Here is a 27,990-nt window from a genome sequence, read left to right as displayed (position 1 = left end):
TCTCACGCCGGGCGCGTGTGCGTGCGTGCCCAGGATCCCGAGAGGAGAATGGAGGAGAAGGGATTGCGGCGTGACCATCCCCCCTGGGGGGTGATTTCTCGCTTTCTGTCTCTATGTCTCTCTCTGTCTGTCTGGCGAGCACACGCGCCCTATAGCGAAAACCTCTCCAAAAAAAAAAAAAAAATTAAGTTACAGTAAATGCCTTTAAATATTACAGTTTTGGAGATTTGTGTTTTTAAATCATCCTCAGTGACTTCTATTTGTTTTAGACATTAGTTTTAAGCTAATAACATTTATAAAAGAAGCAACATTTTCTTCTATTTTACCCACTCAGATACAATTATTAATGTTCAGTACAGTACAGTATTACTCTGGACTGTGAGAACAGAGGGAAAACAGCCGTCAATGTGGTAAAACTTGTGTTAGAATCAAATTGACTTCAGTCTCCGAATACCACATTTTATCATTTATTTAGTAGTTATTCCTTCTTTCAAACAGATCAAATGTAATCAGAGTCAGGAATTCAGACTAAATTAAATTTAATAAAATGTGTCCATAATTTTTGTAAAAATTAAAATACAACATCCCTTCATGATCAAGACTCTCAGTGAAATAGGGAAGGGGGACATTTCTCAACACAATAAAAGCCACATACAACAGACCCATGATGGAGATCATATCAAATGAGAAATAACTGAAAGCCTTCCCACGGAAAACTGGGATAAGACAAGGCTGCCCACTTTCTCCACTCCTTTTCAGAATCGTGCTGAAAGTCCTAGTAAATACAGTCAGACAAGGGAGCAAAGAAGTTAAACGGTCTCTGTTTGCAGATAATGTGATTATATACATAGAAAATCCAAAAGAATCCACTAAAAACGTTCCTAGAAGTGATAAATGAATTTAGTCAAGTAGCAGGATACAAAGTCAATATACAAATATCTATAGCATTTTTATATGCCAACAATGAACAAACTGAGACAGAATTGAAGAAAGCAATCCCATTCACAATAGTCACAAAACAAATAAGATACGTAAGAATAAACCTAACCAAAGAAATGAAATACCTCTATAAGGAAGACTACAAAAAAATTGTATAATGAAATGTAATATGATACCAAAACAGGAAGGATATTCTATCCTTTCTATCTAAGGATTAGAAAAATCAATATAGTCAAAATGTCAAGCTCTATCTAAATTAATTTACATATTCTATGCAACCCTAATGTTTTATGACCTCCTTCACAGAAATAGAAAACACAGTTATAAAATTTGTCTGGAATCATAAAAGACACAGTATCACAAAGCAATACTGTGCCAAAAGGCTAAAATAGGAGATATCTCACTACCTGACTTTAAAACATATTACAGAGCAGTGATAATCCAAACAGGATGGTACTGGCACAAAAATAGACACATACACCAAGGGAAGAGAAGAGACAATCCAGAAATAAACCCCAGATCATACAGCGAACTGATCTTCAACGAAGGGTACAAGACAATGCAGTGGAAAAAAGGAAGTCTTTTCAGCAAATGGTGCTGGAAGAACTATATATCCACCTGGAGAAAAGTGAAACTGGATCCTTATCTCTCACCAGTAACAAGAATCAATTCAAAATGGACTGGAGACTTAAATATAACACTTCAAATTATAAAACTTCTAGTAGAAAACATAGTTTCTTCAAAAGCCAAACAAATATCAGGCAAACAATATATTCATTCCCCTCCTAGGTTTTTCCTGAGAGAAATGAAAAATATGTCCATATAAAAATTTGATCACAAATATTATCAGCACCTTTATTAAAAATAACCCAACATGGAAACAACCTAGATGTCATTTAAGTAGGAGAATGGATAAGCAAACTATGATGTATTCATACAATGGAACAATTTTTCTTAATGAAAAGGAATGAACTATTGACAATAAAAATGTGGATAATTTTGAAAACATTATACTGAGAAAGAGACACCATAAAGAGTGTTTATGATTTCATTTATTTGAAGTTCTAAAAGAGGTAATTTTTTAAAGTTTATCTTATTCTTTCATAAGAGAAAAACACAAAGAGCTAAAGAGAAAAAGAAAGGCAGAGAGAGGGGAAGATGAATACCCTCAACAGGGTCTCATACTACGGTCACCCTCACACACACTGCCTGTCCACAGACAGGATCCCAGGCATAGGTGCAGGTCAACCTGAGAACCAAGCCACAATCTTCCATATGGCTTCCAGCATCACAGAATATTGTGTTGTCACTGAGCCACCATGGCTGGGCCTAAAAGAAATCATCTTAATCAAGAGTGAAAGAAATGATTCCTGTGCTTATCTCTCGTGTCATGAAAAAATTGTTTTATAACCTTGAGGGATTATGGTTGTCAACTAGTATACAAATGGGTCAAACTTTATTGAGCTGTATCTGTACATTTTCTTTTATGTGAAGTATGCTTCAATAAAAGGACTTAAAAGAAAAGGAAACATGGGAACCAGCAGTTGGCGTAATGGCTATGTCGCTGGACTCCCACGTAGTCGACCGCGGTTCGCGTCTCGGACCCGGTGGCTTAAATCTCACGCCAGGCGCGTGTGCGTGCGTGCCCAAGATCCCGAGAGGAGAATGGAGGAGAAGGGATTGCGGCGTGACCATCCCTCCTGGGGGGTGATTTCTCGCTTTCTGTCTCTATGTCTCTCTCTCTGTCTGTCTGGCGAGCGCATGCGCCCTATAGCGAAAACCTCTCAAAAAAGAAAAAAAAAGAAAGAAAAGGAAACATTATTCAGTATTGGAAAAAAAAAAGGAATTTAATCAGAACAAAATTTGTTTTAGTAATTTAATTGAAGATTCCACCCATCACCCCTAGGGCCTCCTGGTAAGGAAAGTTAGAACATAGGGAAAAAAATCTTAACAGGCCTTTAAAATCATCTTATTCTAATCTTTTTTACTATACAGATGAAGCTGACTTAAAACAAAGTTTTAGAGAAACGTTGACCTTTAAAATCTTTTAATATTTTTCATTACCTTTCCTGGGAGTTAAACTGCTTTAAACTGTAGCAGAGTGTCAGTTTGGAGAAGACAGTGTTCAAATGCTGTCATTGCCCCATGAGAGATGCTGTCCTTGAATTGAACTGTGATTCTGAGTGCGTCTGCTGGAGTGTGAGCAGAACATGAAAACCTGTCAGCAGGTTAGCGGCCTTAGTCCTGGATTTCTATCTTTTTAGGACCACTCTCCAGAGGGACAAACTTGAGCATCTAAGAAATTGGTATCACTGGCATTTTCACTCCAAACTTTCAGTGAACTCAAGAAATGCAAAGCTATTATCCAGGGAGAATTGAGTTCTTTGTTTATGAAGCTAACAGTGAAGAGTTCTCTGAGCCCTGACGAAATTTGCTTTGAGATGAATATCATTATCAAAATATGTCATTGCTTACAAGCTCATTTGGATTTAAGTTGATTTGTAAAGAAATTAAGAAAGTAAATGGTTAATTATTTTTGTTCTAAATAGAACATGTTGAAGGATTCAGACTTACTCTCCTATAAAAAAAAACAGATTTTCCCATTAAAATTATAGAAAGGTAGATTATTACAAATATAACATATAACATATATATATTATATATAGTGGCAAGAATAACAGGGAAGAAAAATAAATGTGAATTATTTGAATTGAGATTTTTTTTTAAACAAAATAATAAAGTTACTGGGAAATAGGCTGATGAAATAACCTATCGAACTGTCTCATAAGATAAAGGTCTTGTTTTCAAAAATAAACTAAAAGAAAATTTAAAGAACGACAGTAAGGTTTTGTTCTGTGTGTTTACAGCAACATTTGTTAGTGCAGTAAACTCTAATAAATGGCAGTTCCCAATCTGGTTTTTCAGACTCTCAGAGGAAAAGAGAAGATACCTATGGTTTTATCGCTTCTACTGCAATAACGAAAACTGCTCCCTTGCCTTGGTGCTGGGTAGTGCCCCTGGCTGGGATGAGAGGACTGTTTTGGAAATGCATACCATTTTGAGAAGATGGACATTTTCTCACCCTTTGGAAGCACTTGGGCTTCTGACTTCCAGGTAAGAATTGTATAATAAGCAGCAGGTCACTGAGAAGAACTTGTCTAAAGAAGAAAATATAGGACCATATAATTAACTCAATAGTGATTCTATTTGTTCCCCATTTTCATAGCTATAAATATTAATTTTAGATAAATGTATACTATGAATATAAATTTTAAACAAATCTGAGCTGTAATTATGTGTCTTCTGTACTAAACTTGACATATGATCAGTGGTGGTAGTTTCTTAAGTTAAATGAAATGAATCTAGTTGCTTTTACAGAAATAACAGCAATGGAAAAATAGAGAAAAATACAAATCCTGTACTGGGAGACTGGGGAAAGGAGCTTGAGGCACCATCATACCCTATAGATGGTGCTCATCTATCTATCTCCCTCTCACTCACGTACTCACAAACACACACCTCCCTTATACATACACAAATACATACACACATGTGTACACACATACATTCTCTGAATGACCAAATAAAAAAATCATTTTAAAAAACTCCTTGGGACCAGCAGATGGTGTAACTGTTACATTGCTGGACTCTCATGTAGACAACTATAACTTGAGTCCTGGAACCAGTGGCTAAAACTCATACTGGAAGAGACCAGCAGATGGCATCACTCGACTCTCACATGGCCGACCATGATTTGCATTCTGGACCCAGCAGGTTCAAACTCACTCTGGGCAAGTGTGTTTGCATGTCCAAGATGACGAGAGAATGGGAAGAGAAAGGACTGTGGTATGGTCATCCCCCCGGGGGCGGAGGGGGAATGATTTCTACCTTTCTGTCTCTCTGTCTCTCTGTCTCTCTGTCTCTCTCTGGGAGCACCTGCACCCTTTAGCAAAAGCCTCTCTTAAAAAACTTTAATAACTTGTACTGAGAATGTGTGCATAAGTGCCCAAAATCCCAAGAGGAGAATGGAGGAGAAGGGATTGCAACGTGACTACTACCCCCCGGGGGGCGGGGGGGGGAGTGATTTGTCGCTTTCTGTCTATCTCTCTAGTGACCGCATGCAAAAATCTCTCTTAAAAAATTCCTTCTCATCCCTCTCAAAAAAAAAAAAAAAAGTCCTTAAATATTGGTACCAAATCTTTTCCTACCAAAATATGGAAAGGGAGGCAAAATACCCTGCTTACTGCAGGAATATAATTAATATAATAATGATGATGATAAAAGAATAAATCTATCCCTTATATGATCTCCAGATTTTCCCTTAGGGGGAAAAAATGCATGGGCACAGGGAGAGGGACTAATGGTGTCTTTGGGGAAAGAAGCATAGCGGCACACGTGTGGAAGTGAACTCTGGCTCAGGAGAAGCACATCTGCCTTGGCTTCTCTGCTGTACTGAAAGCCAAGAACAAACATTCCAAGTCTGTTTTGAGAGCCTCAGCTCCCTCATGCCATGAGGAATGTCTGCAATCTCTTAAGCCAGGCACAAACTGGAAAAACCAGCTCTATTCCAATTTGTTCTCCATGTCTTCAGGGAAGGAGAAAGATGGAAGAGAGAATGCCACAAGGACTTTTGAATAGACATTTTTGTGGTTTATTTACAAGTTAGAGTCTTTCATAAAACTTCTAGACTGCAAAAGTGGGAGAAAGTTTTTTCTCTATTATGTGGAAGTTACTAGCTTCTTCTCAATCATTCATACTCAAAATTTCCACACTATATTCTGTGTCCTTCACTTAAAGGTCTTACTACTTTTGTGGCTTCTTCCAGTAAGTCATATGTGCTCAGATGCCTAGTTTTGTATATATATATATATATATACACACACACAAATATATATATAAGCCATATTATTTTCTGTATTTGAACTTGCAGTTTTTTTCTTTTATAACACTTCGGCGAAGCCTTCCCTGACCTTGACATGTAGAGTTGATCACTTCTGTCTAATATAGTGCTCTATTATTTTATGAACTACTGGCATTTTATTTCAATGTGTTTATCCATAACATATAAAATGTGAGTATTTTTACACACATTAGACTGAGAGTTACTCAAGTGAGGCAAAACTGATCATCTAAGTGTTTCCATTTTCCAAGGGCTTAATAATAACCGGGAAATAATAATTACTTAATATGAAATTAATCACTTTCCAAAATAAATTATATTTATTTGTATCTTATTTTAACACTTAAATGATAAGTTATTTGAAGGCATTATCTATTTTATTTCCCACATCATCCTATACAGTTGGATGAATTTTAAAAATAATATGATACAAGAATCAATTAGCAATTTAGGTAAATTGAGAATCAATGAATAATTCCAAATTGAAACAATTGGTTGGTTTCATTAGTATCATTCACAGTTCATCATGATATTCTTTAAAGACTCTTTTGGAAAGGGCCCAGTTACCATTTTTAATTGAGTCATAATCTCTTTTTCAGGTTTAGATATATGTGAATAACCAAAATCTGCAAAATTAGTTTTGCTAAAATTTAGTTGCTTTTTGCTAAGGCATGTAATAGTGACACAATTATTATTTTGTCATTTCTTAATTATTTAGTCAATATCATTGATTCAAAAAGTGCCAGTAACAACTGACATAATAAGAGAAAATATTGGCAAATCATATATCCAGTAAGGTAATTGTATCAAGAATATATATATAAACATCCTGAAAACATATCAACATAAAGATAAATAACTCAATTTTAAAATAGGCAAAAACAGGACCAGCAGTTAGCATAATGGCTATGTCACTGGACTCCCATGTAGTCAACCGTGATTCAAGTCCCGGACCCGGTGGCTTAAACTCATGCTGGGTGCATGTGCATGTGTGCCCAAGATTCCGAGAGGAGAATGGAGGAGAAGGGATTGCAGTGTAGCCGTCCTCCCTAAGGGGTGATTTATTGCTTTCCATCTCTCTGTTTCTCTCTGACTTTCTGGTGAGCACAGGCGCTCTATAGCAAAAACCTCTCAGGAAAAAACAAATAAATAAAAGAAGAAAAAAAATAAAAGAAAAATAGGCAAAGGATCTAAATAGACATTTCTCAAAAAAAATTTAAAAGTGTACAATAAACACATGAAGAGATATTTAACCTCATTGACCATTTTGGAAATGCAAGTGAAAACCGTGTAAGATAGCACTTCATCCATCAGCTGCAGAATACATGTCCTCATCAGTTCATGAAGCATTCTCCAAGGCAGATCATGTGTCAGGACTAGTCTCAACAATGTTTAATACAAAGATCATATCTAGTATCTTTGACCACAGAGGAATCAGACTCGAAATCAAGAACAAAAGCAACTTTAGAGACTATACAAATATGTAGACATTAAGCAGTATGCCCTAGAATGACCACTGGGTCAATAAAGAATGAGATGGAACTTTAAGACTTTGTCGAAATATGGCCATCACAGAGTCGCAGCATCCGTGATGCTGAGGCCACATGGGAAGTTCCTAGAATCACATTCCAAGATTCCCAGTGCTCTCTGGGCATATGCGTTCCTGTCATCTTGGCTAGCTGAGGCTGGGAGTGGATCATGGCATAAAGACCCCATGAATGGTGCCTGGCTCTTTCCATCTCTCTGTGTCTCTCTATATATGTGTTCCTCTCTTTCATGGATAGAATAAACATATAAACTTTTAAAAATTTTCTGAAAAGACAATATAAAATAACCTTTGAAATACAGCAAAAGATATTATTAAGAGGGAAGTTTATAGCAATAAATGCTTACATCAGGAATTTTTTTTCTAACAAATGTCTTTTTTTTTTTTTTGGTAACATCACTTTCACTTTTTATTTAATTGCCCAAGGCACACCAGCCTATTAGATCTATCTTCCTTTAAAAAAAATTATTTTATTTATTTATCTACATTCGATTGCTGTATATCATTAAAACATACTAAATGAATTTTCCCATCATGAATATACTGTAATTGGGCAGTCAAATATATCACCATATACATTACCTTCAACAGATCATTTTCCATTTTGTGGCCCTTATGTATTTTGCTTCTTTCTTTATTCCCTTGATTCTCCCCCTCTCACTCTCCCTGATTTCCCACCTTTCTCCCACAAGTAAACAACTTCATAATGAATCTCAAGGAGCTACAAAAACAAGGATAAACCAAACCCAAAGTTAGTAGAAGAAAACAAATAATAAAGATCAAAGTAGAAATAAGCAAAGTTAAAACTAATAAAGCAAGAAAAAATAAATGAAATGAAAAGTTGATTGTTTGAAAGTCAAACAAAATTAACAAACCACTAGCTAAACTAAGAAAATCATAGAAAAAACTCAAATGCATAAATTCAGAAAGAAAAAAGGGAGACACTGAACCAGAGATATACAAGGCATCTTTGTCAAATGAATTCTATGAAAAATTATGCATGAATTAAAAAAATTTGCACCAATATGAAGTCATACTTTAATTCCATTTCCCATGAACTTTTTGAAGTCCTCTTTTACAAAGAGTCATTAACAATTATAAACAACTCTACACCAGAGATTTTGAAAATCTACAGGAGATGGACATGTAAGTTACCAAGACTTCTTTTTTTTTAATTTTACTTATTCATTAATTTTTTTAATTTGACCAGAGAGACACACAGAGAGAGAGACCAAGTGAGAAAGCAAGCCACCAGGTCTGGAGCTCGAATCACAGTCAGCCATGTGGGAGTGTCCAGCACCTTAACCACCATGCCACCTGCTGGTCCTCATTTTATTTATTTATTTTTTTTACCAAGACTTCTTACCACAAAGAAGTCAAAAGCCTACATGAACAATAACATATAATATAATGGAATAATTAATAAAAACTCTCCCAATACATAATAGCCTAGGCCCATGTGGCTTCACTGCTTAATTCTATCAAACTTTTTTTTTTTAAGAGAGAATCTTTTGCTATACAGCACATGCACTCACAAGAGTGACAGAGACAGAGAGACAGAAAACAAGAAATCACCCCCCCAGGGGGATGGGCATGTCCCAATCCCTTCTCCTCCATTGTCCATTTGTGATTTGGGGCACGCACACACACCTAGTGTGAGTTTCAAGCCACTGGGTCCAGGACTCGAAACACAGTCAATTACATGGGAGTCCAGTGATATAACCATTATGCTATCTATTGATCCCCTATCAAACTTTTAAAGGAGAAACTAACAAAAAATTACTCTCAAATTTTCCAGAATATTGAAAGGGAGAGAATTCTCCAAAAATTATTCTACAGGGCCAGCTTTACTCTCCTATAAGAACCAAAAATGAAAACAATTAACAACAAAACAAAGAAAAACAAAAAAAAAACAAAAACAGGCCAATATATCTGATGAACATAGATGCAGAAGTGCTCAATGAAATAAAGCAAACCTAATCCAACAACACATCAGAAAATTATAAACATGATTGAATAAGATTTATCCCAGACTTGCAAGGATTGTTCAACATAACACAAATCAATAAACGTGACACATGAACATCAACAGATTGAAGGACAACAAATATATGATCACCTTGGGTGAAGAAAAAGCATTTGGTAAAATTCAACATCCCTTCATGTTAAAAACTTTCAATACATTAGGAATAAAATGAACATACCTCAACACAATACAGGCCATATCTGACAAACTTACAGCTAATGTTACACTGAATGGGGAAAAGTTCAAAGCTCTTCCCTGTAAGAACTCTTACCACTTTCATCTAACATAGTACTGGAAGTTTTAGCCAGAACAATTAGAAAAGAGAAAAAATGAATAAAGGGCATCCAAACTGGAAAGTGGAAGTCAAATGGCTTCTGTTTGCTGATGACATGATATTATGCATTGAAAATCTAACGATTCCACCAAAAGGCTCTTAGAACTCATAAATAAATTTAGTGAAGTTGCAAGATACAAAAATTAATAGTGTTTTATTCAGCAATAATGAACTAGCTAAAAATGAAATCAAGAAAGCAATCTCATTTACCATAACTAACAAAAAAAAATAGAAATAAAGAGATTTGCTGGCTAAACTTCAATACTATCTGATTTCTAATAATTGAGCATAATTCTGCTAAGAATGATTCTTCTGTAACTAAACAGATCCAACAAATGTGCTTGATTTATTTAATTTTTTAAAGTTTATTATATTTTTTCCATGATTGAGAGAGAGAGATAGAGCAGCACCTCCCTACACACAAGGTCTCAACACTGTGATCCACCCCCAGTCCTCCACTAGCCCCAGATCATGGGCAAGTTTGTGCCTGGCACACCCAGGGACATTTCTGGATTTGAACTAGGAACCCTCCCAAATGAAATTCCCTTGCAGAGCCTTAGATTGTACAGCTGCACCAACATCCAGTCCCAAGTGTTTTTAAATGTTTAATGTATGTTTTAAGGTCAAATTTTTACTTAGTGCCCCTTAAAACTACCTCATTTTAATGTCTACAATAAACCTATGATGAAAATACTCTTATTATTCCAATTTTACACATGAGGAGACTGAGGCCAACAGAGATTCAACTGCCCAAGATGACCTAGTAAGTTGAGGTGCTGGGAGTTGAGTCCTGACATCAATGAGATGAGAGTTTGCCATCTTAACCACTGTGCTTTCCAGCCTTCCTACAGAAAGTACTCTGGGCTTTCCACATATTAAATATACTGACTATCCCTAAAAAGGTTTTTATTGTAAATAGTAGTACTTATCTATCTTATCATATACAGATGTTTTTTCTTCACTGTGTAATTTCTTTTTTCTGTATAATCAGATTTTTAGAGGTTCTAGGGACTGGCTTCAAAATAGAGGCTGTTTATTATGCTTCATTCAAGGAGCTTAGTTGAATCTTGATTTATTTGCACACTGGAAAGTGCCTTATCATGCACCAAATAAGGTCACTGAAAAGGTTGGAGTATTTCCATTGTACTCATTCTATGACTCCCACTCTCAGTTTAACTGAACTATTAAAAAACTTGAGGACAAACTGTTTCCAGAAATGAACCTTTCAACTCCTCTAAATTCAAAACCTGACTTTGCTGAGAACAAACACTATGTGCTTGTTAAGTGAGTTGTCAGGGTGAGTTTTTCAGAAATCTCTATTTTTTTTTCCCTTTGAATGCTCTATTTTTTAAGTGGTTTAACCTTTTAAGAACTGATCTCAGTTTTCAGCACAATTTTTAATGCAGCATACTTAATCCTGTATAAAAATTCACCACCTCCTTTGAGTTTATTTTTAGCAAGAGATGTGATGAAATTTAATTTACCTAGTGTGGGTCATAGGCTGTTAATATTTCCACTCCTAAGTGCCAGCAGAGCGTTCACTGGGTACTGATACTTCCATTAGAGAAGGCAGTGCTGTCAGAATAGCAGAGACCAAGGACTAAGGTCTGTGGTTCTTGGCAGATGCTTGCTATTTTCCTGAACCCTGATACACAGGCACAACTATTCATCTGCTAATAACAAGCAGAAATTACCCGAGGAATTAAAAGTCGGTTCAAGGAAAGTATTCATTTTAAAATAGCAACTCTGAATTGGCATCAGAAGATGACATCAGAAGCTTAAATAAAAGTTTGACAAGGTACTAGAATCTGCTATCCCACATGATGTAAAATTATTATTTTGCAGGAAGAAAAGCAATATTTAACAGACCTCACCTTCCAAAATGAGCTTTCTTAGAAAAATGTTTTGCAGAAATGTTTGCGCCAAACCTTCATTTTTTTTTTTTACTATTGTAGAGATGAATTTATACTAATGTCATTCTTGACTAGCACTGTAAATAGAAAGATAGGAATATAGAATAGTGATCTAGTTAAAACTCCTACATTTGACTAAATAATTAAGTGACAGGTATGGTCTACATTTATTGAGTAAGAATGTGTGTACGGGGGGAATTGGTATGCACTGAATCAAAGAGGGAGAAGAATAAGCCCATAGTGACTGTCTCTAAAAAACATAGTTTATTGAGAGAAATTTAAACCAGAGGTCGCCACACAGTGGGCTATACATATAAACAAAGTAAGAATTAAGTATTACAAAGGAAGTTCAAAAAGTTGTATAACAGGGATTAGCAAGAGGTATGGTGGTTAAGGTGTTGGACTTCCACATGGTTGACCATGGTTTGAGTCCTAGACCAGTAGCTTGAAAAACTCTGAGCAGGTGTTCATGTGCACCCAATATCCAGAGGAGAATGGAAGAAAAGGAAGTGCAGCATGACCATCCCTCAGGAAGTGATTTTTCACTTTCTCTCTCTCTGTCTCTCCAGTGAGCTCACATGCCCTATGAATAAAAATTAAAGAAAAATTTAAATCTAAAAAAAAGGAAATAAAAAATAAAAATGTATAACAAAATGAATTAAAATACAAATTTATTTTGGTGCACACACATTTCGAAATCCATGCACAGTTTCTTTATACCGCACATTTTCCAAGAACTTTAGAAGACTCCCCCCCTTGCATATAAGTACAAAGGAGAGTCAAATTCTTTTTTTTTTCAGAATTTTATTTATTAATGTTATTTTTAAATTTGCTATAGGGCACATGAGATCATGAGAGAGAAGGAGAGAGAGGAAGCCACGAGGTCCAGGACTCTAACTGCAGTCGACTGTGTGGGAGTCCATTGTCTTTAACCACCATGCCACCTCTAACCTGACAGATTCTTTCATAGATAGTTGGTAATGCTTTACAAAGAAATTGATTTCTCACTTAAAATTGTCCTAAAAATCTCCTAAGTGAAGAAATGGGGAAATGGCATGCCAGGAAGGAAGGCTAGTATGTGCAGGGTTATGGAGATTCAAAGAATGATGAATGATTCAATATAATATTAGAATTGCACTGAGGTACAAGATGGAAAAAGGTGGTTCATGAGACAGGTAGGAACCATGGAATTCTTATAGCAGTCCATGGAATTTTATTAAGAATGGAGTTCATATAACTAGATTTATATTATACAAGGATAATCTGGCATCAACATAAAGGAATAGTTGAAAACAGAAGACAGTGAGAGGAAGAATATTATTTAGGAATTGAAATAGTCCATTTGAAAAATGGCCTGGGCCTGAACTAAGTAGCAGTAGGGATTTGGAGTGAACTTGAGAGACATTTTAGAGGAAAGTGAAAAGGAGAGGAGATAAGGAAGACTTTGAGCTCTCTTATTTGGGTAGATCATAGATAATTATATCCTTAACCAAAACAAGTTTTTAGGACAAAGAAAATTTGGGTAGCAAAGATGGAAAGTTCCATCTTGGACACGTTATGTTTTTAAAATCTATGGGACACCTGGGAAGAGATGCCCAGTATGCAGGCATACTTACAGAAGCTTGGTGGAGAAATAAAAACTTGAAAAATGATGTGGAGGTTCCTGGCTTTAAGGCAGTAATTGAAGCCATAGACATAAAACAGATGTCATGTGCCAATGTGTAGAGGAAGTACAGGAAGTTTCCAAAGATGGATCCCTGGAGAACACCAACATTTTAAAGGTAGCACAAAGCAAGAAAAGCCGAGAAAAGAATGCTAGGAAAAAGTGTCCAGAGTTTGGAGGAAACTCAGAAAAGGGTGGCATTTTAGAATTCATGAAAAACATTTTCTTTTTTTTTTTTTTTTGAGAGGTTTTTGCTATAGGGCGCGTGCACTCACCAGACAGACAGAGAGAGAGAGAGAGACAGAAAGCGAGAAATCACCCCCCCCCAGGGGGGATGGCCACGCCGCAATCTCTTCTCCTCCTTTCTCTTCTCGGGATCTTGGGCATGCACGCACACGCACCTGGCGTGAGTTTAAGCCACCGGGTCCAGGACTCGAATCGCGGTCAACTACGTGGGAGTCCAGCGACATAGCCATTATGCTAACTGTTGGTCCCTATGAAAAACATTTTCAAGGCTTTAGAGATGAAAATGTAGTCTTGCCTTTATGAAATTGCAACCTACCGGAAGAGGATGAAAGGACTTTATCAGATTATACATGTAAAACAGCAGGAGTCATTATAGCTCTGAATGAAAGGGACATTGAAATGGTTGTGTTTACAGATCTGGTGGTTCAAAGAAGAAATCTATACTAGAGAACGCAACCAAACAATTATCCACAGATGAATGAAAATTAAATCAAGAATATAGATGAATGGGCTTAGAAAAAGAGAGAGGGGGAGATAACAAAGGGGAAAGAGAGAGAATAAGGTAAGAGAAGAATTAGCCTCGATATTTAGGCTCAAAATGCATTATTCTTTTTCAGCACATCATGCTACTTTTGCATGAATGTAATCAAGCACAAAAGCTACATAGTGCCTCCAATACATCGCTTGCTTTCTGTCAGTAGCTTTTTAAACTTGTCTATAAGCAAAGTCAAAGTATAATCATACTAGAGAAACAAAATCAAGAACTACTAATTATAAGCAGTCATTTTAATTCACTAACACCTTCACTGTATAATGAAGACCTAATTTTTATATGCAAGTCTATGGACGATTCAGTAATAAATATTTCTGTATAGAATCTATGTTTCCTTGGGTCTGGGCTCATTTTATTATTCCTTTTGGTTCATGCTGGGACAATACCCCAATCAAATTAGACAAATTATCTTTCTTTTATGTCCCTACTGGCTCATTTATAATGCAGTAAAATAAATAATGTATTTAAGCTAGGGACCAGCAGTTGGCATAATGGCTATGTCACTAGACTCCATGTAATTGACCATGGTTTGAGTCTCGGACCCAGTGGCTTAAACTCACACCGGGCGCATGTGTGTCCAAGATCCCGAGAGGAGAATGGAGGAAAACAGATTGCAGTGTGGCCATCCCCCCGGGGAATGATTTCTCACTTTCTGACTCTGTCTTTCTCTGTCTTTCGGGTGAGCACACGTGCCCTATAGCATAAACCTCTCAAAATAAATAAATAAATAAATACATAAAATATATTCAAGCTAGTCTTGCGATTTTATATAAGTACATAAGATAATATCTAGTCAAAAGATCAACTGACCTTGTTAGAAATACTATCGAAAGCCTACTGGCCTAGAATTCTGATATTTGGATTCCAGTTTTAGCATCACAAACAAATGGCCTTGGGCGAACATCTTAAACCCTGAGTTTCCATTTCTTTATCTACATAATGAGATTGAATTAGGTCTCCAAGTTTCTCTGGGTTCTAATATTCTGTAACCATGTAAAGATCCTTGAAGGAAAATGAATTATTCAGTAGATAGAGGTTTACAATCATCTGAAGGAATCCTTATTCACCACTTCGCTTAGAAAAAATTTTTCTGTCAGATCTGATCATTTTTGGTACTAGAAAAATAGTAAAGATATTCATATTGACATTTTTCTTCCCAGCTGATGCTGCATGTGTCGTAAGACTCAAAACCTATTGGAGAAACAGCTCTGCACTCCGATAGTTTTCTAATTCCAACCTGACATTGGGGCTTTTAACTGTGAATAGCCTCGTAGCATTCTACATGAGTTCTTGCTGTGTATTCTGAAGTCTGACATTTCTGTTACACTTAAATTTGATCTCAGCTTTCTTTGCTTTGTGAGTTTACTCAAAGTTGCTTTCTCTTAAAGGTCGACATTTGTTACTTGCATTTGGCTTTCACCCATCACTTCAAACATTATTTGATTAAGATATTGCCTCTGTGTTATTTTTTACACTAGGAAAAGAGGAACAAATTAGGAAAAGAATGAAATGGAGAGAAAATAAGAAAGAAATAGAAATTATTTTTAAAAAGTCAAATGGAAGAAGTTGAAAGATGTATTTTTCCGTTAAAATGTCATTTCATGGCTTCACTGGTCCTGTTGCCTGATTCTCCGTGATATTGCTATGGCCCTCTGAGTTACAGAAATGTTTCAGAAAAGAGAAGGAAGACAATTTCCAATTCTCGAATGTTGGTCAAATGACTTCAAATCCAGTTAACTCCCAAGTAAAACATAGATTGATGGACTGCTGGTCTCAGAAATAGATCACAGGTGCTTATTTCTTGACTTATGGTCTCATAATAACAACACATTCCAAAACTCCGTTGTATGTTGGAGGTTGTCAAAGTGAAATACAAAGTCCCTAAAATGTTTACAAGAGTGTCACGAGACCAAAATTATTTTTCTAATTTTAAGATGTTATTTCTCTTTGTCATACTCATTTGTTCATGAGTGTAAAGTGGAATTTTCCAGAGGCTACATGACTTGCAATATTGCAACAGATTTCATGTAGAAGCAGATAAGAGAAACCAGCTGTCTTCTATTAAGGCTGACCTTAAAGAGATTTGCAAAAATACAAAACAATATCATTCTTTTTGCTAGACATTTTCTTTGTTTAAAAAATATAGCATTTTTCATAGAAATATATATGTTAATATGTAATGGATTTATTAACATTATTTTAAAGAAGTTGATAAATATTTCTTAAATGCCCTGGTTTTATTTCTAATATGCTAATTATTAATAAATATAACCTACATAAACAAGAAAGCTCCTTGGAGTCTTCGATCATTTTGAGACTATAAAAGTGTTCTGAGACCAAAAATTGGAAAATCACTGTTGTACAGTAAATTCTAACTCTTGTTTGTTTATTACCTCCACCTTGAGTCAAAGAGTAACACTTGGCATTCATCATTTCCTGCTGTTAAATTAAACTATTTTGGCCTAAAACAGCCTCTGTACTCACATACTTTGATTCCTATGGATAAGCTGAAATTGTGCATGTTAGGCTATTTTTCTGAGTTGGTTGCTAAGTGACAGCCAATCACAGCAGCTATGTTGTAGTCAATCACATGCATCACACCTTTTAAACGTGTTAATGCAGACAAACTTCAGAATGTTACCAATGATTTCTCTACCTCACTCACTCTCTTACCTTTTGGGTAGACGCTTTCCTTCTACTGCACCCCTCACTTTCCTGTTCTGCCAACTTAAAAGGCCAAGTTGATCACAAGGCTGGCTGGAGTTGTCTGGAAGTACAGGGACAACTGCCCGATTTAAATCATGTTAAGATTTACTCTATTAAAACTCAACATTAAATTTGCTGGCTTATTTTTCTTTTAACACTGCACATATACACACCACCATTCCAACTTTATCCTCTGTTCAATCCGAAACATTGCATTTTCCCTATGTTTTTGACAAAATATAGACCTTTTGAATTTTTAGACACGAATTTTCAGTCGTTTTTGTTAACCCTTAAAATCTTAGTCTTCAAGACATATTTTTCCTTTGTCTTTCAGTGTCCTCACTAGACAATAGACCATGTCTAATTTTTAGGTAGTTCCTTAACAATCATCATACAGAATTATATTTATCTTTGCTTAAAGGTCTTGTGTTTTAATAGGTCCCATAGATTCAATTGTTTGCTCAACTCAGAGGCCAACTAAATTCTGAATAGTAAGTCAAACTGATGTTTCACTTCTGCTTCCCTCGTTATACATGCTTGGGAAACTAAATTAGGTAACATAAAGTTGCTTAGACATTATTTAGAAAGTGAGTAACCTTAAAGATGTGATTATATCCAATGGACTCTTGTGAAGTCTAATTAAAAAAATAATTTTTTTTCATAAATGAAACGTTCTTTTCCTTTCCATAATCTCCCCAACAAGTAATTGAATTTTGCTGACCTTGATCTTTTTATTTCATAAGCTAGATCCCCACTTATTACACTGTAACGATTCATTGTCTGGTTGTTTATAAGGAGGTTTCCTATAAATGTATGTGAATGAGGACCTGGTTGACATCAGCCTGATGAATCATCTAACAATGCTTTCGTTTTCTCTCCAGACTCAAAATGTAATGTCCACTCCTACAGCAATTTAATAATCCCATGGTTAGCAAACTGCTAAACACTGTCTCCTCATTTATGAGTAGCAGGAATTACATCTGTATTTTTCACACAAATTGAATCATTGGAAAAAAACGATAACCCTACTTGTAGAAAATTCTAAATAGGTTGCAGTTCTGTTACATATGACATTTCAGTCTGTAAATATCACACCAAAGTCAGAAAACTAATATGAGTAGCCCTCACCTTATTGAGGAATGAGTTACTGAGCATGAAATGCCAACAACTATATCCCAAAAGAATGTTTAAATAATTTTAGATAACATTGCGGGGGGGAGAGGGGGGTGGAGAATGCCAGGATTTGTGGAACATGTTCGTCAATCGATCTATACCTGAGTTCAAAGGCCTGAATAGATACTAAGCATAAATTCTCTAGGATCCCATTATGTTAGAAGAATATTCTAACTCAGGGAAAAAGAAGAATGCTTGTTCTTTACACAAAAAATGTTTATTCTTAAAACAGCATTTGATTTTAAAGTTTAATTCTGGTTCTAGTCATGAATTTTCAATTCTTTTTATTAGTTATTCATTAAGTAGTTAGATGAGCCTTACTTTAAAAAAAAGTATTAATTTTTTAAAAAATTTGCTATACAGTGTCTGTGCTCTCCAGAGAGAAACAGAGGGAGATAGAAAGTGAGAAAGCATGCCCCAAAAGGGATGATCATGCCACAATCACTTCTCCCTCACTCCCCTCTCAGAATTTTGGGTACATACGCACATGTGCCCAGCGTGTTTCTTAAGCCACTGGGTTCAGGACTCAAACTTCATAGTCAGCCATATTAGACCCAGCTTCCTTAACCACTATACTATCTGCTGGCCCCTTAATGTTTTTAGTATTCTATAAAGCTTTAATTTGGAAAGTTTGAAAAACTTTGAAAACTAAACTTAAAAAATGAAAGCTAAAGTCATTTATGAAATTTCCACTCAGACATTTGATATTAATATTTTAACAATATTTTGAGACTTCCCATCTTTTGATTAAACATATGGGGAAATAGACACCTTTTTTAAAAAAGTATGATAGTGCATAAATATTTCTTAGTACTTTCATATCATTAAATAGTCTCTTATTATTGTAATGACTGCATCAATTTTATCATATGATCATAGCCATCTAATTATTTACTTTTAGACATTTATAATATAGTATTTCTAATTTTGTTTGCATATACAGAGCTTCATACACATCTTTGATTATATCCATAGGATAAATTCTCAAAAGTTAAATTGCTATATCAAGTAATAAAAACATAAAGTTGTAGGGTTTTTGTTGTTGGTTTTTTGTCATCCTAATATGTGTTGTCATATATTGCCAGCAATATGTGAAAGAGCTCTTATCCCAGGAACATCACCAATACTGCCAGCATCTCTTTTAATGTGGGCAACTCTTCCTAAAATAGTCGACTGCAAGTTATGTTTAGAAATGCTTTAATGTCGTGTTAGGCCTTAGTCACATCTCAGGATGTCATGTGGTTAGTTTCACAGGAATTTCTCTTCCAATTTCTTCCTGAACTTCAAGTAAGGGTAGTGAATAAAAGACATCTCTTTCCACTAAAATGCAAAAATATCCCTCTTAGCACTTAATGTACAAATATATAGTTTTCCTTTTAGACTATATAACACAGGAATTACTAGTTTTTGTTCTACTCTTCCTGAAATCTCTTCCATCACCTTCTGAATTCTTTTTTAACTGAGAAAAAGAAAAAACAGAAAATTCAGCCTATTGTGGCCACTGTAAATGATTTCATAGTACAGCAAAAAATAAAACTACTCCATACCATGACTTTCGTCATCATTATTATTATTATTATCAATCTTAATGCATTTTTATTAATCATCCATGTAGAACATGGCATTGTATTCCTAGGAAAAAAAAAAAAAGAAAACGAAATAATATCTTCAATTGACTTACTCAGTAGTTGGGTAATAAGAATATATATATATATATATATATATATACTAATAAACCCTAATATGCAGTAGCATTTCTAAGTGCCCAGAGGGAGTCAGTCAAAACCCTTAGAGTTTTGAAGTGATTACGAAGTAGAAGACAGTTATACAGGACAGGGATTTGATCCACATTGCAAAGAATGTTTAGAACCTTAAGAAGAGAAGGAAGTGTGTCCCAAGGGAAGGTTACAGGGTTTACAAGAGAGAGAATGCAAATGACACTTTCAGAGTAAATACAGCAATGAGCCAGATTGGCCAATGCAATATTATGGCAGGAGAAACATCTGGAGTAGTTAGCTCCAGTTGGATATCTATAACAGATAAGCAGTATAGGCTTAAGAGAAGTCCACTGGAAATAGAAAGCCATTTAATTGTTTATGAGAAATAGACAAATAATTCAGGGAGCTTCATAAGGTATTAGTATAAAATATGTTAGTACCAAAATGAGATAATTACGGCCTAGACTTTTAGAAGAAGTGTGAAGCAAGCATAACACGCTAATGCCCCTGAGATAGAAGAGTCAGCAGAACTTACCAGCTGATTAGCTGTAAAAATAATAGACTACTGAGAATTCCCCAAACATTTTTTTAAGGTATTTGCCATAGGGCTGTGTGCTCATCAGAGAGAGACAGAAAGAGACAAACTTTTATACAACTTGGATTAGGAACTCTAATACATGAGCCAGTTGTTAACCATGTACAGAAAACAGAATTCTACAGAGAAGGGGATGATACATCTGTAGGGGAGCTAAAAAGTGATGGTGGAAATTTCACTGGTAAATTCAGCTTCAGCTTGGACCTCAGGGGTGAATACAATTTCACCTGCTGGGAAAGGTGGAAAATTGAAGAGGACAAAAGAGGAGCAAAAACTGACCTTCAAAATATTAGATCCATATGACTGGGGAGAGATGATAACAGACTACCAGAAGGAAGCATGACAGTAGATGTTTTAGGTAGAAAGATAATGAGCTCAGTGTAGATAGTGTTCACACAAATGTGTAGAGAGGATCTAAAATCTGGAGGCACTGGGGCTCCATCCATGAACAAAATGGACACAAATATTTTCGGCTGTCATGGTGTTTACATTCTAGAGTTTGGAAACAAATTCATAATTAAGTGGATGGTCTTCACCCCAGAAATGTGTTTTGCTGTACTGTGTGCTTTCTATTTTTCTCTCTTTTCTGTCTCCCATATCAATAAGATAAAATAGGTAACAGAGGAAAGCATAGGTGACTAGTATCTGGTAAAACAAGTCATTACTTAGGCAACACACTACCAAATAACAATTCCCTCTAAGAATTCACACTACTCTCAAACTGACCTTGAAGTCTATAAGCTTCTGACAAATGGTTGAGTAATTGAGAGCAATAAATTAGAGTCAATCACATTCAGTTAGGAGAATCTAAAGTCCTAATGCACTAAAACAAGACAGTCTTAATGCACTAAAACAAGACGACCTTCTAGCTTTGCATTTTTATTGTCCCCTTTCTGCTCCCTGGCTGTGCATGATGTTATGTTGAGATCTTCTGACCTTAGTAGTACTTCACGAGATGTGTGTGGACTGTAGTTCTCACTAGGTCTCGTTGCTGGAAGATTCAAAGTGAGAAAAAGATTGGGAAAGTATTTGCAGGTCAGAAACAAGACTTGTTAAGTGACTAACCTTGGAAGTTAAATTCTTGTTGCAATTAAAACGTTCAGATTATACCCCTGAAATGTTCAGTTTAAATGGAGAAAAAAAATGTCACCTGTTCAGCATTACAGCTCAAACTGCTCTCAAGGACAGTTGAGGGATACAGATGAATACCATTTTTTACTTGGCTCTGTAGCTGTATAGTATTCATTTCACCCTTCAGTAACCTGCTATGCTGAAAAGAGACAGAACATTGAGGACTTTAAAGTTTTCTGACCTCCACACCACTGGGAGCCCTTCTCCAGAATACTTCATCTAACTGGTTAAAAGCATTCATTTAATTCCCTGTGAAAGGCATTTGTGATTTTATTTATTAATCATTAAATGGGTTACTATAAACAATTCTTTCAAGTTTAAAATTATGCCTATTAATTTTTTTCTGAAAATTTGTGTATTTTAAATTAAGTATTCTTATCAAAGCCCTAGTTCTATCTAATTCTGTCAAAACAGTATGTTAAAATCATTTCAAAGCAGTATAGTGTTAAAGTTATCTCCAGACACTTTAAAAAACTTTGAGGTCATCTAATCTAATTCTTTTGAGAAGCCCATTTGAGAATAAATTGTCTTCACAATATGGTTTCAACTGCTAAGTATCTTTAAAAATTTAGTTCATTAACAAGCATTTATTAAGTGCCTACTGGGCGCTAAGTCTTACAACAGGAATATGCAGTCCAAAAATGAATAAGGCATAATTACCCTCGAAATTTCATAGGATAGTAAGATGTGGGTTTATTGAATCATTTTTGTTTATTTCTCATAAGGTGATTTAGATTTCTCGTTTTCTTTAAGATCTGGCTAAGACTGGTTTAGAAATATTGGGTCCCATTTTTAACCACACCTCACTATCAGGTTTCCATCTGATCGTAATTTATTCAGCAAGCACATGACTAAAAAAGAAACAAAGACTTTAAAGCTATTTTAGAAAAGATTTTAGGTATACTATAATGCACACTTTATAGAAGAGAAAACTGGCAGGGATCTGACTTCAACCCACATTTCCAGAGTCTAATCAGAAAGGGTTTCCAGTGCAATCTACAAGAGGTAGAAAAAATGAAAATGACAATTATTTGTGCTAATGATTACCTTAATCGATTGTGGGATTATATTTTACCTTACACACTAAAGTCGAATTCATTCTCTGTTCTCTCTGACATGTATCATGCATTATTCCTTACTGTTAACAGACATATTCTGATGTATCAGTTTTCCAGATCAAGAAATTCGGAAAGTGGCAGTTCGACAATTAGACAACCTCTTGAATGATGAGCTTCTGGAATATCTCCCACAGCTAGTTCAGGTAAGAACAGCAGGTTTGCCAAGAGATTCCAGGATTTTAACTAATGATTCGCTTAAGAAGTTTCCAATGAATCAACGGTAGACTACATAAAAGTGATATTGCAATTTGACTAGCCAAAGAGCTAAATTATAGCTCGTGTGTCAATATGGGTAATGCAAATATTCTCTACCCAAAATGGATACAATAACAAACAAGAAAAAAAAAAGCACACAAAAATGAAATAAGAATTTTTTTTTAAGTTTCTCTTATTGATTACAACAGGGAATAGACAGAAATGTCTGTGATACAATTTTTCATCTAACCATACATGTAGAACAAAAAAAGCTAGTCAAATAAGTGTTACGTGGGAAATAATCACTTGCCAGGCAGCATCTCAGAAATTTTGAGTTGTTTGCCTCTCCCTTGATTATAAATGTGTTAAGAGTAATTTCCAGTACTAAAATTGCATCACCAAATTGACATTTTCAATAGTATATTTTAGTGACAAATAAAATGTTGGATTGATTTTAGAAAATAGTATAAAATTATCCAGAAATGTGAGCAAAGGCTGAGATAGCTTTAATATGAGAGCAAGAAAGATAAACAATTAAATTATACTTATTGAGGGGCCAGCTGGTGGCATAGTGGTTAAAGCAGCTGGATCACACAATGTTGATTGCATGGTTGAATCCCAGACCTGGGGCTTGAAGAAAACACTAGCGCATGTGGGTGTATGTCCAAAATTGGGAGAGGAGAACGGAGAAGGGGTTACACTGTGGCCATCCCTCCAGGAATACTTCCTCACTTTCCCTCTTTCTCTCCCTTTCTCTCGCTCTATCAAGTGCACACATCGGATAACAATTTGTTTTTAATTACACTTTTTACAAATGACTATGTAAACAGCTGAATATTTAAACTGTTGAATATCATTTTCTTTCCCAAAATGACAGTCTGCTAAGTGATGAGTAGGTCGAAAATAGTGATCTTTAGTTTTTATTTCGTTTTAAGTCAAGTGTTTTTTTTTATCTCAAAAGTCAGGTTGTAGTTACAAGGTATTTTAAATGCCATTTGTCCCAGGTTTTGAATATTGACAGGAGAGGCTCTCTCTTTTTTGTTTTTGTTTTTTGTTTTTTGTTTTTCCATAGGGTTTGTGTGCTCACCAGACAGAAATAGAAAGAGCGAAAGTGAGAAATTGTCCCCCAGGGGAGATGGCCACACCACAATCCCTTCTCCTCCATTTGCCTCTAAGGATATTTTTCATGATTTGGGGCATGCAGGCACAAAAGATTCTGACCAATGGAAGAAACTTCTATTAAATAACTTTAATAACATATTACTTTGCCCACAGAACACAGCTTTCTAGGACACCCTACTAAAGTAGAGAACTGGTTTGGAAATAGAGCTGGTTTGGACTATTATAGTCTTCATAGTAGTTGAATCCTTCTAGCAATCTTACAGTAGTGCCTTCCCTAGGTTTGCCGGGAGAGTGTAGTGAAAATAAAAATTACCCCAACTTTTAGGATTCTTAGTCATCTCATGACTCATGGGTATGGGCACATTGCTATGTCTAACCCAATTCGAAAGAGTATGTTTTTATAAAAATTTATGTAGATTCACCTAATTTGAAAGCGTCAATCTGAGTCAGTAAATTTGGCACACGAAATATCACTGAGAGCCATATTCCTGCACATCAAAGTCATAAGACAAGGTGCACCCAGAATCCAATAGAGCAAACACACAGGATGGTAAATTAGGTAAAGCTATGTAAGAAGATTATAAAATGTTTGGAGATGGAAAGAACTGTATAATGTGACTGAAAGTAAATAAAACTAGGAAGAATTTCAAAACATTCGTTTTAGAGTTTGCCCTTAGATTTCCATGCTCCTCCTTGACTTCAAACCTTTTTAACACATAAAGCATCCTACCTTGTTGATTACTTTCTGGAATCATATTATTTAGTTATGTATTATCATGTTAGAGTAATGCAGACTATATTAAAGCAATAAGAAAGGTCTCCAAAATCTTAACAGAAACAGCAAATCTAGCTTATAGCTAAGAGTCAAATAAGATACAGACCCAGAGAGTATGGTGAATTATAGGTCATAGTTAGCAGGTAGGTTCATTTTTATAAACAGGGTTTATAATAATATGAAATGCATAGGAGAAATGGCTATGTCCTAGCTGGTAGAGCAGGATTTATTGAGAAATTATATCAGCAGACAGAGTGAAACAGGGAGTTTGTAAGCAAGACAGCAATTCAAAACAACAAATAGGAGGACCAGCAGATGTGTAATGGTTACGTCGCTGGATTCTTACGTAGTTGACCAGAGTTCAAGTCCTGAACCTGGAGGCTTAAAACTCACACCAGGCATGTGTGTACATGTGTCCTAGATCCCGAGAGGAGAATGGAGGAAATAAGATTGTGGTGTGGCAATCCTCCCTCGCGGGGGTGGGCAGGGTGGTGATGATTTCTTGCTTTCTGTCTCCCTGTCTCCCTCTATCTGGCAAGCACACTTGTCCTATAGCAAAAATCTGTCTTAAAGAAAATAATAAATAATAAAATAACAGATAGGCCCAAATAGGCCCAGCCATTGTGGTACAAGTAACAGAGTGGGGTTTTGCAATTCTGGAGCCACATGGAACAAACTGATCTGTATCTGGGGTGACCTGAAACCCCACTAGCACGTGGTCCTGGCTGACTGGAAGACCAGGGGAAGGGGAAGGATCACAGCGAGCGTGACTAGAGATACCTGTGTGTGTGTGTGTGTGTGTGTGTGTGTGTTATATTATATAATAAGCTAAAAACAAAAGAGACAGAGAGAGTGCACAATAGTTATTGGGAACATGAGGAAATACTGGGGCTAAAATCCAGAAATCTAAAAGACAAGCATGGAAGTAAATTCCGAGACATATGTCCCGCTCATGGGACTATATGATATGCTCACTATTACAACATAAACAAAACTATGACCCCGGCAGCCCAGCCTTAGCAAGCAGATGAAAAAAGACCAGGGCTGCAGTTTGAGACGACACGCATCATGATTTTTCTGCATTCAGACAGCAGCAAAAGTTTATGCAAATTTGCTGAGATCATCTTCTGCACTCACATCTTAGGAATTTATAAACCTGTCCATCCCTGAGGATGATGAGTGTATTGCGGTGTTTCTCCAGGTATGCGTGACAGGATGTCATACCTACATTTTTCTGTTGTCTGTACTGTGATAGAAAGCCTGGCTTACACTCTGTGTGTATGAGAGAGAGAATCAGGGAGTGGGAGGGACGTAAATGGCTGATGGAACAACTAAAGACAGGCGCTTTGGCTCTCAAGCAGGGATGAGCATTTTTATGAGAAGAACTTGGTTTTTATTTTCATATACTCAGATTTAGGATCATGATAGGAGCTCAGGAAAGATTACAGACCATGAAGTCCCTGCAAAGGGCAACTGAGAGTCTAAATTTGTTCCCTAAGGATATCAAGAGCAACTGCTTTCTGTGTTTTCTACCAGGCCAGGTATCCTAGAACACTTTAGAGAATTGCTCACAGCGGAGATGAGGGCAAGGATTTGGGAATTGGTTATGATGATAACATAACTTCGAAACTTTGAACAAAATTGCAGGGCCTTCAGGCTAATACTGATATACCAGTTGGTGCTTTCTGCTCAGGCTTTACTGTGCATTAATGTCATCTCCAAATGGGAGAAAAAAAAAAAACTCTCTGCTTGTTAATAAGATCATTTTTTATAATCCAGAGATGTTGTTCACAATACTACTTGTTGTGCCAAGATTCTCCCCCCAGGGAATGATGGGCTTCTACCAGCTACCTGGTCTTATTTATTGTTCTGTGATCCCAAAGCATAAGTAAGGAAAAGAAACAAGACTGCACAGATCCAAATTGTGTAGTCTGTGCGTGCACACACACTACATTATTAGTTGTAAATCATCAACTAATGAGCCAGCTCTGAGGTCTTGTGGTTAAGGCAGCCAGATCCCACAGGACTGACTGCACAGTTTGAGTTCCAGACTGAGCAGCTTGAGAATCATGCCAGGTGTGTGTGTGTGTGTGTGTGTGTGTGTGTGTGTGTGAGCCCAAAATCCCAAAAGAAGAGAGATGGAGGAGAAAGAATTGTGGCATGACCATGCCCCATGGGGGCTACTTTCTCCTCGCCCTCTGTCTTTCTCTGGAGAGCACAAGTGCCCTCTAGTAATAATAATAATAATAACAACAACAACACAGCAACTAATAAAACTGTCCAATGTATTAATATTTTGTTAAAATATGCATACTGTTTTCTCTAATCTTTTCTCAAACCTCTGAAGTTCCTTGGTATTCTGTTATAGTTTTGTTGCTGTGAAAAAAGAGTAAAGTAATTATGTCTCTTACTTCAGGCTGTCAAGTTTGAATGGAACCTTGAAAGTCCTTTAGTACAACTGCTGCTACACCGCTCATTGCAAAGCATCCAGGTTGCCCATCGTCTTTACTGGTAAGATTAGCCAGAACAGGCTGGGATGCCATTTAATTACCAACTTCCCTGTGGGGAAACTTTAAAGGAAGTCGAAGATTTCTTTACTTTGTGATTAATATAAACTTCAAAAGTTATAATTCTATCAAGAGCAAGCCAAAGTTATTTCGATTTATGAGCATAATTTAACTGTTATTATGTTTAAAACCTTCCTTTTGGACCGTTGCTAATGTCAAATAGCACGCTAAATACAATCAGAACTTTACATCTAGATGGCTCCTTTTCCTGTTGCTTTAAATCACAAGTTCTATTGCAGATATACCTACTCATTGAAGATTTCAGTATAAATTCTAGTTGTAAAACTGTTTTGGAAGAACATGTGCCTTACAAAGTACTTTCTGTGCAATATTAGTTATAAACAAAGGAATCTGAAGCCCGGTGGAAACACTTTCTGTTGAAAATTCCTAGAGCACTCAACATTTCCCAAAGCATAAATTTGAAATATTATTAGAAAAAAATTACTTATTTATGTAAGAGCTCTCAAAATTCCTCCCATCATCACTCTACTCTTGATCCTGTTGAACATGATCTTCTCTACATGCTGTTCTTCCAACTTTTCTTTTTATTCCTAATCTTGTAGATTTGATGTCATAGCCAAATTAACACAATTACAATGACCTAAGGGTAAAATTGGATCTGTCTGGTGTCCTTGCAAATATCTGGGAGGCATCATGAATTTGCTTCAATTGCTAGTTAAGAACATTAATTAATAGGAAAAAAAAACAGCAAATTAATATCATTTTGGAGCATCATGTTTATTCTGCTTCAAGAAATGTTATTCTTATTG

The 27,990-nt window shown here is 35.9% G+C and overlaps 1 protein-coding gene across 4 annotated transcripts in view; it reads left to right on the top strand.

Moving 5' to 3' along the window:
* The window catches only part of PIK3C2G (phosphatidylinositol-4-phosphate 3-kinase catalytic subunit type 2 gamma), a 469,433-nt gene that overhangs the window by 198,267 nt on the left and 243,176 nt on the right, over positions 1–27,990 (top strand). For all 4 annotated transcript variants that reach the window (XM_027767815.1, XM_006167334.3, XM_027767814.1 and 1 more), the window contains 3 exons: positions 3,865–4,053; positions 22,611–22,704; positions 27,070–27,164. In XM_027767815.1, coding sequence (XP_027623616.1) covers positions 3,865–4,053; positions 22,611–22,704; positions 27,070–27,164 — 378 coding nt within the window. The remainder of the gene's footprint in view (positions 1–3,864; positions 4,054–22,610; positions 22,705–27,069; positions 27,165–27,990) is intronic.

This window comes from Tupaia chinensis, unplaced genomic scaffold (assembly GCF_000334495.1).
Source record: "Tupaia chinensis unplaced genomic scaffold, TupChi_1.0 Scaffold144702_1, whole genome shotgun sequence".
In the NCBI taxonomy this organism is placed as follows: Eukaryota; Metazoa; Chordata; class Mammalia; order Scandentia; family Tupaiidae; genus Tupaia; species Tupaia belangeri.
This window is presented reverse-complemented; position numbering and strand designations above follow the sequence as displayed.